The sequence below is a fragment of the Diadema antillarum genome, unplaced genomic scaffold (genome assembly GCF_040938485.1).
Source record: "Diadema antillarum isolate AM-2024a unplaced genomic scaffold, OU_Dant_1.0 scf00000134, whole genome shotgun sequence".
Lineage (NCBI taxonomy): Eukaryota > Metazoa > Echinodermata > Echinoidea > Diadematoida > Diadematidae > Diadema > Diadema antillarum.
In genome coordinates this window covers 3,883,256-3,899,301 of record NW_027271023.1, presented here as the reverse complement: position 1 = coordinate 3,899,301, position 16,046 = coordinate 3,883,256, and the positions used below count along the sequence as shown (strand labels likewise).

Sequence of the window (16,046 nt, the reverse complement as noted above, 5' to 3'; positions counted from 1 at the left end):
TCTTGTCAATAGAGGTGGGCTATAGAGGGTAACATTTTCAAAACATGCTCATCACACCTTAGTTTGATGACTTTGTGCCTACTGACACCATTTTTGAAAAAAAGAACGAAAAAAATGCAAAATCCGGGGTGCCCTGGCCGAAATTGTAAAAAATCCAAGATGGCCGCCGTTTCAGCTTAAAAAAGACATTTTTGGCTATAACTCGGCTATTTTTTGGTCTATTGTGATGGTTTTCGTGTCTAACCCCATGTTTTAGGGGTCAAGGAAATGGAATATAATGATAATTTTAGTGTAAAACCAAATCTTCCACATGATATTAACCTTTTCCCCATATTTAGGGTTAAATTTTCCATGTCCTTTACCCCTACCCCACCCGCCATTTTTTGAACTTTTTTCTTTATTTTTTTAAAAGTCATGTTAACTACCTTACTCTTAATAACAAGTTCTCTGGTGTTTTCTACCAACGACACAGCAAGAAATATACAAATAACTTACGTTATACATGTATGTGTCATGCAGATACCGGTATTTGGCTGGTGCATTCAGGATGCATGATGACTGTGCAACCAGTGCTAATACTGTACTGCTGTATAGTGCCCATTATTTTGGTCATTAGACCTTTAACAATACTGGAATAGTCAAAGTGTACAGTTCTACTGTAGGTGTACGAATTTGTAAACTGACTTGAATAAGCCTTCTATAATATGCCAATTGTCCAGCACAAAGGTACAGGTAATGTTTTGACTGGATGATGTACATTGTATCCGCCATCTTGCCTAGAAAACACATTGTTTAGTAATACCATAGCTCAGTCATTTTTTCATCTTTTAGCCTAGTTTTGGTGTTTCACCATCACCACTTTGACTTTATTAGTTGTTTCCAGTTCTTTTTTCCAATTCCAAAACGTGGCCCAAGCACAACAAGCAGGTAGGGTACAGTGTATGTGCATAGGATGTCTGTTACAGAAATGTAAGACATGGGGCGAACTCAAGGAATGCCTGGATACCCAAGATCCTACCAAACTCAAAGCTATTTACGTGAAGAGCTTTCATACTGCACTTGTATCCCATCTGAGGTGAAAATGAAGGTGAACTTGACTCTTCCATTGACTGGATGAGAGTCTTATAATCTCCCTGCCCCTGATCTGCCTACTGAAGATGACATGGTGAATGCATTCCATCAAAAGTCAACCAATGGCATCATACAACCAACTGCCCAATCCAAACTTGAAGAAACTGTTGATAGTGAACTGGGCATCAATGAATTCTGCATTGTGATATTGGATCACATACAAAGGTGAACGAAACTGGTACCTGGGTATGTCTTGAGACCAAGAGCATGAGGCATATAGAATCGAGCACATGGAAAGAATGAAAGGAACAGATCAGCATCAGCACTAGTGATGCCCAAAGCAAGCTGATGTACAGACAGTACTGCTGATGCAGATTTTTCCATGTACAATTATATTGGCTCATGGGATGCATCATCCAGCCAAAACATCACCTATGTGCTGGACAATATTGGCATATCATAGAAGGCTTATTCAAGTCATTTTAAAATTCAATTTGTGCACCTACAGTAGAACTGTACACTATGACGACATGTCTAATGACCAAATGTTAATTAGCACTACAAAGCAGATACAGTGTAAGCACTGGCTTCACAGTTACCATACATCCTGAATGCACCAGCCACATACCGGTATCTGCATGACACATACATGTATAACGTAAGTTACTTGTATTCTTTCTGTATTGTTGGTAGAAAACACCAGATTGATAGCTAGAACTTGTTATTAAGAGTATGGTAGTCAACATGACTTGAAAAAAAATACATGAAAAAGTGCAAAAAATGGCGGGTGGGGTAGGGGTAAAGGACAAGGAAAATTTAACCCTAAATGTGGGGAAAAGGTTAGTTTCATGTGGAAGATTATGTTTTACACTAAAATTATCATTATAATCCATTTTCTTGATCCCTAAAACATGGGGTTAGAGACCAAAACCATCACAATAGACCAAAAAATAGCCGAGTTATAGCCAAAAATGTCTTTTTGAAGCCGAAACGGCGGCCATCTTGGATTTTTTATGATTTTGGCCGGGGCACCCCGGATTTTGCATTTTTTTCGTTCTTTTTTTCAAAAATGGTGTCAGTAGGCACAAAGTCATCAAACTAAGGTGTGATGAGCATGCTCTAAAAATGTGACCTAAAATTGACCCTCTATAGCCCACCTCTATTGTCAAGGACTCATTTATTTCATCTCTTTATATTCTATTGATTCTCATCTCTCATAAGTCGAAATTTCTCTAAGTCGAAGCTATTTCTTCTGTCCAAATAAGATATGACTTTAGGCAAGGTTGACAGTTTCATTATTATAAGATTTTCATCCATGGATGGAAGTTCATTCATTGTAGTCAAATGTTTGACAACAGGGCTTCCTACAAATAGGATGGTGTCACAGAGCACACAACATACCCTAGACCTTCCCAGGCCCTTCAGCATGCCATGGACTCTTGTGCAACAAGGGATATGCTCATGATACATTGTGTGTGTTTGGGCAAATACATTTTCATACAATATCAAGATTCTCTTTCTAGGCAACATCCATAATGCTAAAATATCAAGCCATGAACCAACCTGTTGGAGTATAGTGCACTCTTTGAAGTTCTAGGGTTCATTTTGGTGCAATGATATGCCCACTGATTAGTTCTGAGAGCATGACAAAGTGCTTGCAAGTGGCATGTGTAGACATTTTCTACAAATAGATTATAATACCTTACAATCTTCCTAATTTCTCTCGTAACTTGTACTTTGACATACCCAATCTTTACAACAAACAAAATGTCTCCATGGATGATTTATCTCTTTAAGAAATCTATTGTCTGTGAAAATGCACTTTGTACATGGAGCAACACTACGTAACAGTGTCAGACACGTTGTCCACGAGTTAGATCAGTCCAGAAAGCAGCAAGAATCACATACTATGACAACATTTTCAAGGCTTGTTTTGTTGGAGTGTGTGAAGCAATCACATGCCCCTCTGTAGGAAAAACTGTTCCACTCACGTTGCCTTAATGTGATCTGTTATCCACTTTAATCCAGGCTGTAAAGGTAAAGAAAAAAGTAAAGAAAAATTGTGATCAAAACAGTAACATCAGTGTCAATTTTCTTGTCGTCAATGTCCAATATTGTAAAGAAAATCAGCAGATCTCATATTTCACTCTTCAGGACCGGTATGGGATACAACATGAAGGCAGTGTGTGAATGTAACATCAAAAGTGCCCATCATTTCCATTTAAAAAGATTATGCTTTAATTTTTAATACCTTAAATGGGCCTTGATGGATCAATGATTCAAAGGCCATTAGTTCACATTGTTTATGCAAGAACTATCAATAAAATGTTGCTACGGCGGTCGCTATGGCAACTGGTACAAGTGGTGTATGGCGTATGTCTCCACCACATCGCATTATTCTCCTAATGTGCCAGAAGTACATATTGCCAATGTGAGAAGACAATTTGACATGATTGCCAAATAGTCATTATCTGGTAATCATACATCAAATTTCATCACAATACTTTGAGCCACATTCAAAATATGGAAAACAGGAAATTTCAGCATTTTCACTTGACCTACATCCCCACGGCCCAAAACAATCCCCAGATAATTATTGTGTGGACTCGAGATGCATAATGACAATGTACAAAATTGTATTCAGTACCAAATACACTGCTAAATATATCCACACTTAAAAAGAAGGAGGATATGGAGAAAACTGTAATTTCAGCATCAAATAATGTATAAGCTGTTATTTTTGCAAATTTTGCTAATCACTGTTGGACAGTGAATTTAACATGCGAAAATGTCTCAAAGCAACAAGCATTTGCGCACTTAAAATAGCCTTGGTGACAAAATCACGAAAAAAAACAAATCTTGTGAAAATGTCTGTGACCTCCTCATTCGCAAAATCATCTGTACGCACAAATAGGAGCTTATACAGTAGTGTAATTTGTAAATTTAATGTATAGAGAATCAAAGTCAGGCAATACAAGTAAGCCTACTGAGTTTCATGAAGATAAATCAGGGTGGTCCACAACTTGAAATTAGAGCATGTTGCTGGCTCAGAATCTGAAAAAAGATTGCAGAAACTGTATGTGCGCAGAGCTCACATCACGAGCATGTAGTACACAATATTTCACAGCTAATCTCTCTTTGTGCTGCTTACATTCAATGTCCTCTCTCATGTTTTGCACACAAATATCTAGTATCAGGTAGTTTGATGTTTCTTATCTTTTGCACATGTTTTTCACATGTTTGAATTCATTTTATTTGAACTTGTTGCAAATTTTTGAGGATGTTGCATGGCATGTTTGCTAGCTGTTGAGGATGTTGCACAAAGGTTGAGGATGTTGCGCAAGAATTTGAGCATGTTGCAGCGACATGCTGAAACCCCTCATGGGACCACCCTGCCTTTTAGAGTCATTTCTGAGATATGAAGGAAAACAAGTAAAATTTTAAAATTTTAATTTGACCTTTGACCTTACAACTCAAAACTGTCCACAGATTATCTTTTTTTTGGTTTAACCCTATCTCAACTAGGCTATTTGAGACCAAGTTTTTACTCGGGGTTGGGGGGTGGAGGGGGGTTGCCCCCCCCCCCCCCCCCCTTCAGATCTCGGCTGCCGGTCGCGCGATCGCCGCAAAATTTTGCCTGATCATAGAGCCGGATGTCATCTACAAGATTACATGGTCATACAATAAAAAAATATTGACTTTCTATTTTTAGTAAATTATTTATGTAAATTTATGCATGAAATCATAGTTTCACCTGTAACTCCATCAAAAAGGCTGAAGGATTGGTCAAGTTTTGTGTCAGAATTCCTCAAGACAAATCAAACAATTTTCTTGTACAAAAATTGCACAATCGAAATCAATTTATTTTGGTTTTTATTGTTTTGTTAATTTCTTATGTATTTTGTTTTTTGGACCTTTTGTTTTCTATTGTTTTTTGGCCAAAATTTGTTGCAGGGACTTTTTCAAGCTTATCTACATTAGAATTGATTAATTTCTATGATTAAAAGTTGAAATAATCTAATTTATATAAATTTAAAGTCATACAATCGTGGCGAGTGGTTTGTGCGGCACGGAGATGAAAGCAACACGCTGTCTGGCATTGCGCAATTGCATGCACAAACTTCGGTCGTTCGGAGTTAATGTACCATTAGGGATGACGATCGTCTGCCTTTAACAAAACACAATATGCATTGGATTTGCACACCATATCATGAATTTGAGCTGTTTTCGGGTTGACTTGCATATTCATGTATGCAAAACATTACGTAACTTCAGAATGGTGTACCCGGATGTCGCAAATTTGGTCTCAAAATATGCGGGAGACTTCAACAAAAAAAGTCATACACGACGCGGCAAAATCTTTGCGCGTTGCGGAATCATGGCGCGAAATGTCGAGGGGAGTCAATATGACCCCCCCCCCCCCAGTTGATATAGGGTTAATGTATCATACACCATTCTATAGATTTCTAGAGACAAATACTAGTACTCTGTAAAGGGAAATAGTGTACAGTGTACCACCAGTTTGGCACAAGTTGAACATGTGGTAATTAATCATCCAACCCATATCAACACCAGCTACAGTTATAAATCTATCATTCATCAAAATGGAGGGCATATGGGATGGAGATGTTCTGAAACTGAAGAGGCTTCCTTTGAAAATGAGATCACATCATTATCATCATAATCTATATCGAGTAAGTCAGTCAGTGAAGTTAACAATGAAGTTAGCTGCCAATAAAGGAAGCTGCAGATCAAAATTTTCAATACCACTACCTGTATTCCTTCACTGGTGATAGCCGAGCAGGCCTGTATCTGCCAGACCCGGTCTCGGATGGTGTGCAGGTTCAGGCCCTCGGCGATCTCGCATGCTGGTGCCGCCCCTACCAGGTCCTGCTTGTTGGCAAACACGAGGAGCGGAACGCCTCTCAACTGCTCCTCCTCAAGCAGATGTGCGAGTTCCTGAATTACCAAACAGATCAATCAGTCAATCAATCAATTGATCAATAAATTACAAAGAATAAATGTAAACTTTGTATGTTTCCTTTAAGAACAACAGCATTATGAAATGCACCACCTGTGCATTTGTTTCAGTTCAAAAGAAATGACTGGAAAGATGAAAAAAAAAATTGTAATGGGTAGAAAGAAAGAACCTTACTGACTTCTTTTGCAATACCATCATTATCAAACACAGTTACAAACAATATCATTCAGATTCAGATTCATGTGAACATTGTACAGAGATTACAAGTTTCAACAGTTTTACCTTTAAATACATGTCTGACATCTACAGACATTCACGACCAAAGCATTAACACACACACAAAAAAAACCCCCACACACACCAAAAGAAAAAAAAAATACTTTGATGCATTTTATAACTCCCTGGCTCCAAGTGTGTACAATCTGAACCAAGTACTGCTAACTGTACTTACTTCTCCAGTCTCCTCAAATCTCTTTGTATCTGAGCTGTCTATGACATAGATTATCATCTCTGTATTTTGAAAGTAGTTTGACCAGTAGGAGCGGATCTTCCTCTGACCTGCAGAAGACAGGGTAAACAGAAAAATGAGAACTGCTTCAGTGATCTTCAGAATAATGTTAATGTTACTGGTGCTACTAAAGTATCATTATCTTTAACTCTTTATGTGCCATGTTCGCATGCACAACTCAGTCGACTGCGCGCCAAGTTCACATATTCTGCTGAAACGCACAAACCCGCCCAAAGCGATCAACAAATCGCCAAATGCCAGAATACAATGAAAGTGCTTCTTATTGTAACATTGCAAAAGTGCAGTAGTAAAGTTGTCCCCAGTATATTTGACCCTGCAGATGCCCCCTCCTGAGATGCACCCCCCCCCAATCATTAAGAGTGGAGCAGTCTGCAAGTAGCTTAATTTGCATATTTAATCCCAAGCCAGCTAAGAGCTGCTAGAGAGTTCTTTGTGGGTGCACGAAGACCCCAAATTTGCCATTGTTCTAGCTGCTCTACCAAGGTGAACATCTCCCACTGAGCATCTCCTCAAATCCGAAATTTGCCCAGAAAATCTGCAGCCTGAAGGTTCTGCAAACATGGAGCCAGCAGAATTCTTGTAATTCTGTAACTGGACATTCACTCGCCAGTTACTGTACATTCCTTATGAGCACAGGCTAGGTGGCCAGGGGTTTTCTTTTTTATTATTTATTTCTGAGCGGAATAAAAAGAGATGAAACGTAACTTCGGCCTATGAGTGCGTTTATCCTGCCGACACAATTAAGAAAGAAAAGAATTCCAGTGGTCCTCGGTTCTAATGTATTAAGGGATGTTCAGGCGGAGCTTCAGTCGTTACACGGGGATCAATATTTGCAGAAGGTCAAAGAGTCTGGGAATGAAGCACAGGCCAACATGCTCTATGCACTCCAAGTGTATAGGCCCCAAGCTGATATCAGAACTGTTAGAATTGCAGGAAATACTGCTATTTTAATTCCAGCTCGCACAGTAACAGTAATTGATGGATCCTGTGAACCCGCTTCTGTTGGGCAAAGACGAGAGGTCCTCCTTGAGCGTCATGTGTCCCATGTAGCTGAGCTACCACAAGGAGTTACCCTAGGAGCTGCGTTGGTGACAGTGGACGACAAGGGTAGAGTGCCCATGCAGGTGGCTAACTTCAGCGATAAAGATGTGTACCTTCCCCCAAGAACCCCCATCGGCGTATTGAAACCTGCCTCCATCGTCGAACATGGATTACACAGTGGTGATGTTGATGAACTTGTATCCAGGTTAGATGTTGGTGAGCTTACCAATGACCAGCAAAGGCAACTCCTCACAACCCTCTCCAAATTTCAGCACACTTTTAGCAAGGATGATGAAGACATAGGATATTGTGACCTTGTCAGCCACAGGATAGTAACAGAAGACGACAGACCAGTAAAGATCCCGTACCGCAGAATCCCTCCACATCACTGGGACGAAGTGAGAGACTATCTCAAGAAGTCACTGGAGAGGGGAATCATCCGAGAGTCGTCCAGTCCCTATGCATCACCTATTGTTCTTGTGAGAAAGAAGGACGGTAAATTGAGGGTCTGTGTAGATTACCGGGCTCTTAATTCTAAGACGCATAAAGACGCATACCCTCTCCCACGGATCGAGGAGGCTCTGCAAGCACTCAAGGGAGCAAAATACTTCTGCTCCTTGGATCTGGCTCATGGATTCAACCAGCTTCCAGTAGCCGAAGAGGACATCGAGAAGACAGCCTTTAGAACTGGAACAGGTGGGCTTTATGAGTACACCAGAATGCCGTTCGGACTGTGTAACGCGCCGGCGACATTCATGCGTGTGATGGATAAGGCCTTTGGAGACCTCAATTTCCAGTCTCTTCTGGTGTATCTCGATGACATCCTGATATTTGGTGCTACATTTGAAGAGACCCTGCACAGGCTTGAGACGGTGCTTTCTCGCTTAGCTACACTGAACCTGAAAGTCAAGCCTGAAAAGTGTCAACTTTTCAGGACGAAGGTACATTACTTGGGGCATGTAGTGTCAAGCGAAGGTACAACTCCAGATCCAGAGAAGGTGCGTGCAGTACAGGAATGGCCTCCGCCAGTGACAGAGCGAGATCTCCGAGGTTTTCTAGGGCTGTCTGGCTATTATCGTCGATTCGTTCAAGGCTACGCGCAGATCGCAGCACCCCTCCATAACCTCCTGAAACAGCCGGAAGATGTTAGGAAAACCACAAAGAAGAAGACCAGGCATAACAACACAAGAAACGTCTCAACAGACTGGACCGCGGAGTGTGAGAAAGCCTTTGTCACCCTCAAAGAAGCACTTGTATCACCCCCCTGTGTTAGGCTACCCCGACTTTGAGCTGCCATTCATCCTGGAGACAGATGCCAGTTACTTCGGCTTAGGTGCTGTTCTCTCTCAGGTGCAGGGGCAGAGGAAAGTGGTCATTGCCTATGCCAGTAGGAGCTTAAAACCCAATGAGCGCAATATGAATAACTACTCGAGCATGAAATTGGAATTGCTTGCTCTAAAGTGGGCAATCACTGAGAAATTTCGTGATCTACTCATTGGTGCCGAATTTGAGGTCTACACGGACAACAATCCCCTCAGCTATCTACAGACCACTGCAAAGTTAGGAGCAACTGAGACTAGGTGGGCTGCTGACCTTGCTCAATTCCGGTTTAAGATCAAGTACCGATCAGGGAAGTCCAATGGAAACGCCGACTCCCTGAGCAGGAAGACACAACATGGTGTTCAGCCTACTTCTGCTCGACTGGAAGAAGTCACCCTGACGTCTGTTCAGCAAGAACAAGTCATTGCTGATAATCCTACTCCTGTGCCGCCAGAAGTTCGTACAGGTGTCTATGAAGGTATGACACATGGACTGTTGAATGAGGTGCATGCCCGGTCAAAGGGTATGGAGCCAGAGACAGTTTCCCCTTTGCCTTCCATGTCTAGGGATGACCTAAGGCGTCTTCAAGAGTCTGATGAGGGACTAAGCAGGTTCTACAGTGCCGACCGCGGGAAACGTCACGCTTTTCCGAGATCTGGACGAGGCCACTGACGCGTATCCCCGCGGGTACCCGCGGGTATACGCGTTCAGTGGACGAGTCCATCCGCCCGCACGGATAATCCATCCTCGGGAATTTGCGTCTCGATTGACGCGGGTTGGACGAGGGTGGACGAGGGTGGACGAGGGTATTCAAGGGCACATTCCCGTTAAGCTTTATTTTGACCGCTCAATCAAAATACATTTCATGGAGTTCCGACTTTGCCCATTTTCATCAAATTCCGATTTCAGGGGCTTCTTTTCGATTTAATCACACTCTGATGTCCACTGCCTTGATTGTTCGCTACTTTCTAAAGAAGTACACCTGCGGAAGTTGTGCACATGCGTTCATCACTCAAGTATCAATAATTATTAGAACATATCGACATCGGTTACGATCATCTCGCTATTCACGACTTTTAACGACCTGCGCCACCAAAATTTCATTGCTGAAAATTCGGTGGCCCAATCGGGCTACAAAAAAAGTCGGATGTTTGCCTTTACTTTTGAAAATGAACAGTGGTAACAGTCGGCTCCGTAAGACGCAAAAATGAATGTCGCATGTTTACTTTTGATTTTAGAAATGAATCACGGTGACATTTGACTCCGTATGATACTGGAATAAATACCGAATGTTTGCTTTGGCGTTCGGAAGTGAATGATAATATTCAACTCCGTAAGACGATAAGATAAATGCCGGATGTTTGCTCTTACGTTCGAAAGTAAATAGCAATAACATTCAGCTCCGGAAGATGCTTGAGTAGGCTATATGTCGAATGATCCCTTTGACGTTCGGAAATGAATAACAAAAATATTCAACTCCGTACGATGATAAAATAAAAGACGGATATTTGCTTTTACTTTCGAAAATAAATAGCAATAACATTCGGCTTCGGAAAATGCTAACATAAATGTCAGATGATTGCTTTTACGTTCGGAAGTGAATAGCAGTAATATTCTGCTCCATACGATGCTAAAATAACTGTTGGATGTTTGCTTTTAGATTTCGAAATGAATAACAGTAACATTCAGGTGCGTTCGGTGGTAAAATTAATGTTCAATGATTGCTTTGATGTTCGGAAATGAATAACAATGACATTCAACTCCGTATATAGGTTTATAAAATATACAATGTATATCTGATGTTTGCTTTTACGTTCGGAAGTAAATAGCAATAACATTCAGCTCCCGAAGATGCTAAAGTAAATGTCGAATGATCCCTTTGACGTTCGGAAATAAATAACAAAAATATTCAACTTCTTACGATAATAAAATGAATGACGGATGATTGCCTGTACTTTCGAAAGTAAATAGCAATAGCATTCGGCTCCGGAAGATGACAAAATAGATGTCAGATGATTGCTTTTACGTTCGGAAGTGAATAGCAGTAATATTCTGCTCCATACGATGCTAAAATAACTGTCGGATGTTCGCTTTTAAATTTCGAAATGAATAACAGTAACATTCACCTGCGTTCGATGGTTCGGAAATGAACACAATAATATTCAACTCCGTGTATACGATGATAACATAAATGTCTGATGTTTGCCTTTATGTTCAAGAGTAAATGGCAATAACATTCAGCTCCGGAAGATGCTAAAATAAATGTCGAATGTTTGCTGTGACGTTCGGAAATTAATAACAAAAATATTCAACTCCGTATATACGATTTTGCGTTCGGAAGTGAATAGCAGTAATGTTCTGCTCCATACGATGCTAAAATAACTGTTGGATGTTCGCTTTTAAATTTCGAAATGAATAACAGTATACATTCAGCTGCGTTCGATGGTTCGGAAATGAACACAATAATATTCAACTCCGTGTATATGATAACATAAATGTCTGATGTTTGCTTTTATGTTCAAGAGTAAATAGCAATAACATTCAGCTCCGGAAGATGCTAAAATAAATAACGCATGTTTGTTGTGACGTTCGGAAATGAATAACCAAAATAACTCCGTATATACGATGATAAAATAAATGTCTGATATTCGGTTTTACGTTCGAAATATAACAATAACAATCAGCTCCCTTCGACTTTCGGAAATGAATGATAATAATATTCAACTCCGTACGATGTTTAAATAAATGTCGGATGCTTGCTTATAATTTATATTGCTATGTACTTTCGCAAATAAATAGCAATAACATTCGGCTCCGGAAGATGCCAAAATGATTAATGTCACATGATTGCTTTTACGTTTGGAAGTGAATAGCAGTTACATTCTGTTCCGTACTATGCTAAAATAAATGTCGGATATTTGCTACATGTGTATTACATTTCGAAATGAATAGTAACATTTGGCTGCGTTTGATGGTAAAAAACAAAACAAAAACAAAACAAAACAAAACACACACACACAAAAAAAAAAACTGTCTGATGTCTGCCTTGACGTTCAAAATTCGGCCCCGTACGATATGATGAAATAATTGTCAGATGACTCATTTCACTTTCGCAAGTGGACAACAGTGACATTCGGCTCCGTACGATGATAAAATAGATGTCGGATGTTTGCTTTTATATTTGGAAATGACTAACTGTTAAATTCTGCTCCGTATACGACAGAGCTGCCAACCTTTCGAAGCACAAATTAGTACTCAGCAGCTCCAAAATTTGTATTTTCCACCAGAATTCGTATTTTTTTCAATCTCCCTCTTTTTGCTATGAGGCCTACAGGCTCTAAACATTGATTGATTGCTTTCTCGCAATGTGTACAAGTGCAAGTTTGTACCTCCAAAATCTTTCTGGGCTGATTATGGAAGCTTCCATTTTCTAGCAGGGGACGGGGAATGCTTGATCTTCTCAAGAGAGCTTCTGTGTGAGCGGATGCAAAACTCTGTTCTGTGTTTCCAATTATGTACTATCAAAACATAATCATGCGTTGTTTTCAGGCTTTTTTCATTTTATTGGATTTTAAACATCAGTATTTTTCGAAGTATTCCAATTCCTTTTCCCCTGACTGGAATCGGAAAGTCTGCTATAACGATGATCGCAAAATGCCGCGCTGTGTGTGGAAGCGCCGATGTGGTGCAAACACGTGGCTTCATTTTCAAGTTTAAATGAATGCGCCATGTGCTCCTGCCTATAAGAGGTTACTGCAAGTTCGATGGATCGAATGCGCCATAGCTGAGCTGAGCTGAATGGCTTGTTTACGGTAAACATGCAATTTACGTTCGATATGAAGAAATCATTACGTCTTTCACGAGGGAAAAACACACAAAACAAACAAACAAACAAACAAAATACACCCACGAACGAATGTTGATAGCCAAAACTTTGAAAAGTAATAAGCAGTTTTGATGCGCGTGAACTGAAATTAATTGTCATTACACGTTGTATTTTGCTGTCTAACCAGGTGATGACTGCATCTCATTGGACCTTCTCGTAGTGAATTTGTCTGGGCATACGAGACCTTTCATGTATTTCTGTGATTGCATTTTTAATTGACTAAATAATCAATCCTTTTGTTATTGTTCAGGGAACATTAGATATTCGATCAAGTACACTATAATCGACTCTTCGATGTTCCCTACTATGCGCCAAAAGAAAGGCTATAGACATAGAACCATGATATCTTTGGAATTTTTCCTTTAATTCAACTAATGAGCTGGTTCTTCGATCGATATTTCCAGGATACTTACACGCTGTTTATTCCAATGCGCGCATTCTTTCGTCTGGCACGCACCTGGGTGTGGCACCTGCTTTTGTGGAAATTTCCACAAGGGAGAGGGGTGGGGTGTCAAGTTTCTTCGAGCCGAAGAGACTGCATACACAATCTCTTCGCTTTTATTTATTGTCATTCGTGTTTTCGCCTTATTCTTTGCTGATATTGAACATTTAGATTTAACTTTACGAAAGTTGCTATAGCACATGGTTCGTTTTGTTGTTAGGTGTACGTAATTTCTTTTTTTTTTAATCATTCTTGAGAGGGGAAAGAAGAGTAAGGGGGAAAGAAGACTAGAGGGAAAGGGAAATAAAACAAACGTCACGTACGCTGAGCATTCACAGGAAGCCGTCTTTTTACACCAGTCACCAGCATAGTTATCATCACTATCAGACATCACTCAAGATCATTTTAGCCTTTTCCTATGATCAACATTAAGAAACACGCATAATCCCTCGAGATAAATACCTAGGAAACTCAATAATAAATACAAAGTATCAACACCTCCCAACAACACAAACATTTAGAAAAGACAGCAAATAGCACATCGAAGCGACTGGGATCAAACTCCGTCGCTTCGATTGCAGCGAAGCGGAGAAATCGCCGTTACGAAAATAACAGTGCGAGACACTAAGAGAATTACGTTTAAATACTTCAAAGTATAAAGGGAACAGATAAAGTGATATAAAATGTAAGAAATCGTACTAAACGAGGTGTGAGAAACGACGGAAATAAAACGAAGTTTAGTAGTAAGCTTAGGCCCTAGCAAAAGTTTTGCAGCACCGAAAGCTACGCGAAAATAAACACACATATTATAAAACTCGGTATTGCGACGAGATCCTATGGGATCAAGTCAATAAACGATACAAAACAAAGGAAATTGATTCATTTTGACGGGAAAATAGTTTGTTATAAGTATTCTGTTATATGAGATCTCCTTTAATAGGCCTAGAAATAATCGAGTTTCCACGATACTCTGGAAAGAAAGTTCGAACGCTTTTCACCTGCACATATACTGCAGAGGGCAGTGCACATCAGTCATCAATACACGAACAGAAACTCACCTCTACAACTTCCTCGCAGAAAATGATGCAATAGCGTTATAAAAAAAAACAGACAACACTCTAAAAATCATTTCGTACTTGGGAGGCAAGGGACAAGAGGATGAAAAGAAGAGAAAAAGAAGCAGACATTGCACAACGGGACGCTTTCACCCCGCCTCATACGGTACTGTAGTGGCAGCTGGCTACATGCCGGCGGATACTGTTTTAGAACAAAAAACGCCGCGGAACGCTATCTGCCGCTACACCGGCCGGCCACACATTGGGATACCACGGCGATCCATGTAAACATCCAGGGTCCGTAGGCGACAGGGGTTCACGCGCGCGAAGTTCTGTTCGGTGTACACAGTACGCAAGCAGCGATATGCGTGTGCGCACATTTTTCTATTCAGCGCTTTCCACATACGGTGCGTACGCGTTGCATCGATATCCCAGCTGAATACAGATAACATGGCACATGCGACGTGCGTTTGCTATATTTTTACCCATTATTTTTCCCCACTGTGAATTCGTACTTTCTAAGGACGTTTTCATATTGTCGTATTCCCTTCGATTTTTCGTATACGAATTTTTCGGAACGGTTGGCAGCTCTGGTACAATGCAAACATAAATAACAGATTATTGCTTTCACATTTGAAAATGATTAATGGTATACATAGGCTCAGTATGATGCTTAAATAAATAGAGGATGTTTGCTTCACATTCGGAAATCAATAAGGGTAACATTCAGCTCCATAAGATGCTAAAATGAATGTCGGTTGTTTGCTTTTATACAGTGTATTTGACAATGATTAACGGTAATATTCGGCTCCGTAAGGTTCTAACATACTATAGTAAATGTTGGATGATTGCTTTTACAATCAGAAATGAATAGCGGTAACTTTCGGCTCTTTACAATGCTAAAACAAACAATCTGGAAATGCTCCCACTTTCTCATCCCAAAAGTAAGCTATGACCACCTAATAGCATAGGCATCAACTTTTATAATTATCTATAAGCCTATTTGCTAAATCTTAGAATTCAGAATAATAGTGATTGAGATGATCTACTTTTGTATTCATTTATTTTAGACATGGGTACCTGTCACGTCAGTAATGCTTAATAATTGTTTTTAGTAGGACCGATTTAGTTTTTCCTATGTTTTTCTTGATTTTTTTGGCCACCAAAAAAAAAGAAAAAAGAAATCAATGATTTTGGTGGTCAAAAATAAAAATTAGTTTGGAGCCCTGCGATATCATTGGGCTCATCATTACTTAATCTTTCCCAAGATACGCTAATATTTATATCATCAATCTGCCGACGTCATCCGACAATTCATGATTCAAACCTTTTTTTTTTTCATCGTCCGTAACCCAACTTTGAACACAGACAGGGTATTCTTTCTCATTCTAGAGTAATGAAGGAGCGCACTTTCGGCTGTGATCTAAGTCCTATTATCATCATGAGTTCATGTCGCCGTTTAGTGATCTAAACTTCAGCTTTGCTGAACTGTTCAATGTCTTGAGCAGGAAGCGAAAACAATGGCTGGACTAAGGAACCTTCGTTTTTAAAAGGGGGAAACAAAAAACAACACTGAAACCGAACAAGCCGGCCGAGCATTGTTTAGGTTAACCACGCGTGGTGATAATCGCGCCCATTGATCGCTCTGTCCAGCTGGCTTAACCCTATTCTAACTGGGAGGAGTTTTTACTGGGGGTGACCCCCCCCCCCCCCCCCCCCCT

The 16,046-nt window shown here is 40.2% G+C and overlaps 1 protein-coding gene across 1 annotated transcript in view; it reads right to left on the bottom strand.

The window, feature by feature from the left end:
• Positions 1-3,058: 3,058 nt before the first annotated feature.
• LOC139720853 (ADP-ribosylation factor-like protein 3) overlaps positions 3,059-16,046 on the bottom strand; it is a 37,383-nt gene continuing 24,395 nt past the window's right edge. The window contains exons 3-5 of the mRNA XM_071632189.1: positions 6,504-6,610; positions 5,845-6,030; positions 3,059-3,100 (exon numbers count right to left, since the gene is read on the bottom strand). Of these exons, the coding sequence (XP_071488290.1) occupies positions 3,059-3,100; positions 5,845-6,030; positions 6,504-6,610 (335 nt within the window). The remainder of the gene's footprint in view (positions 3,101-5,844; positions 6,031-6,503; positions 6,611-16,046) is intronic.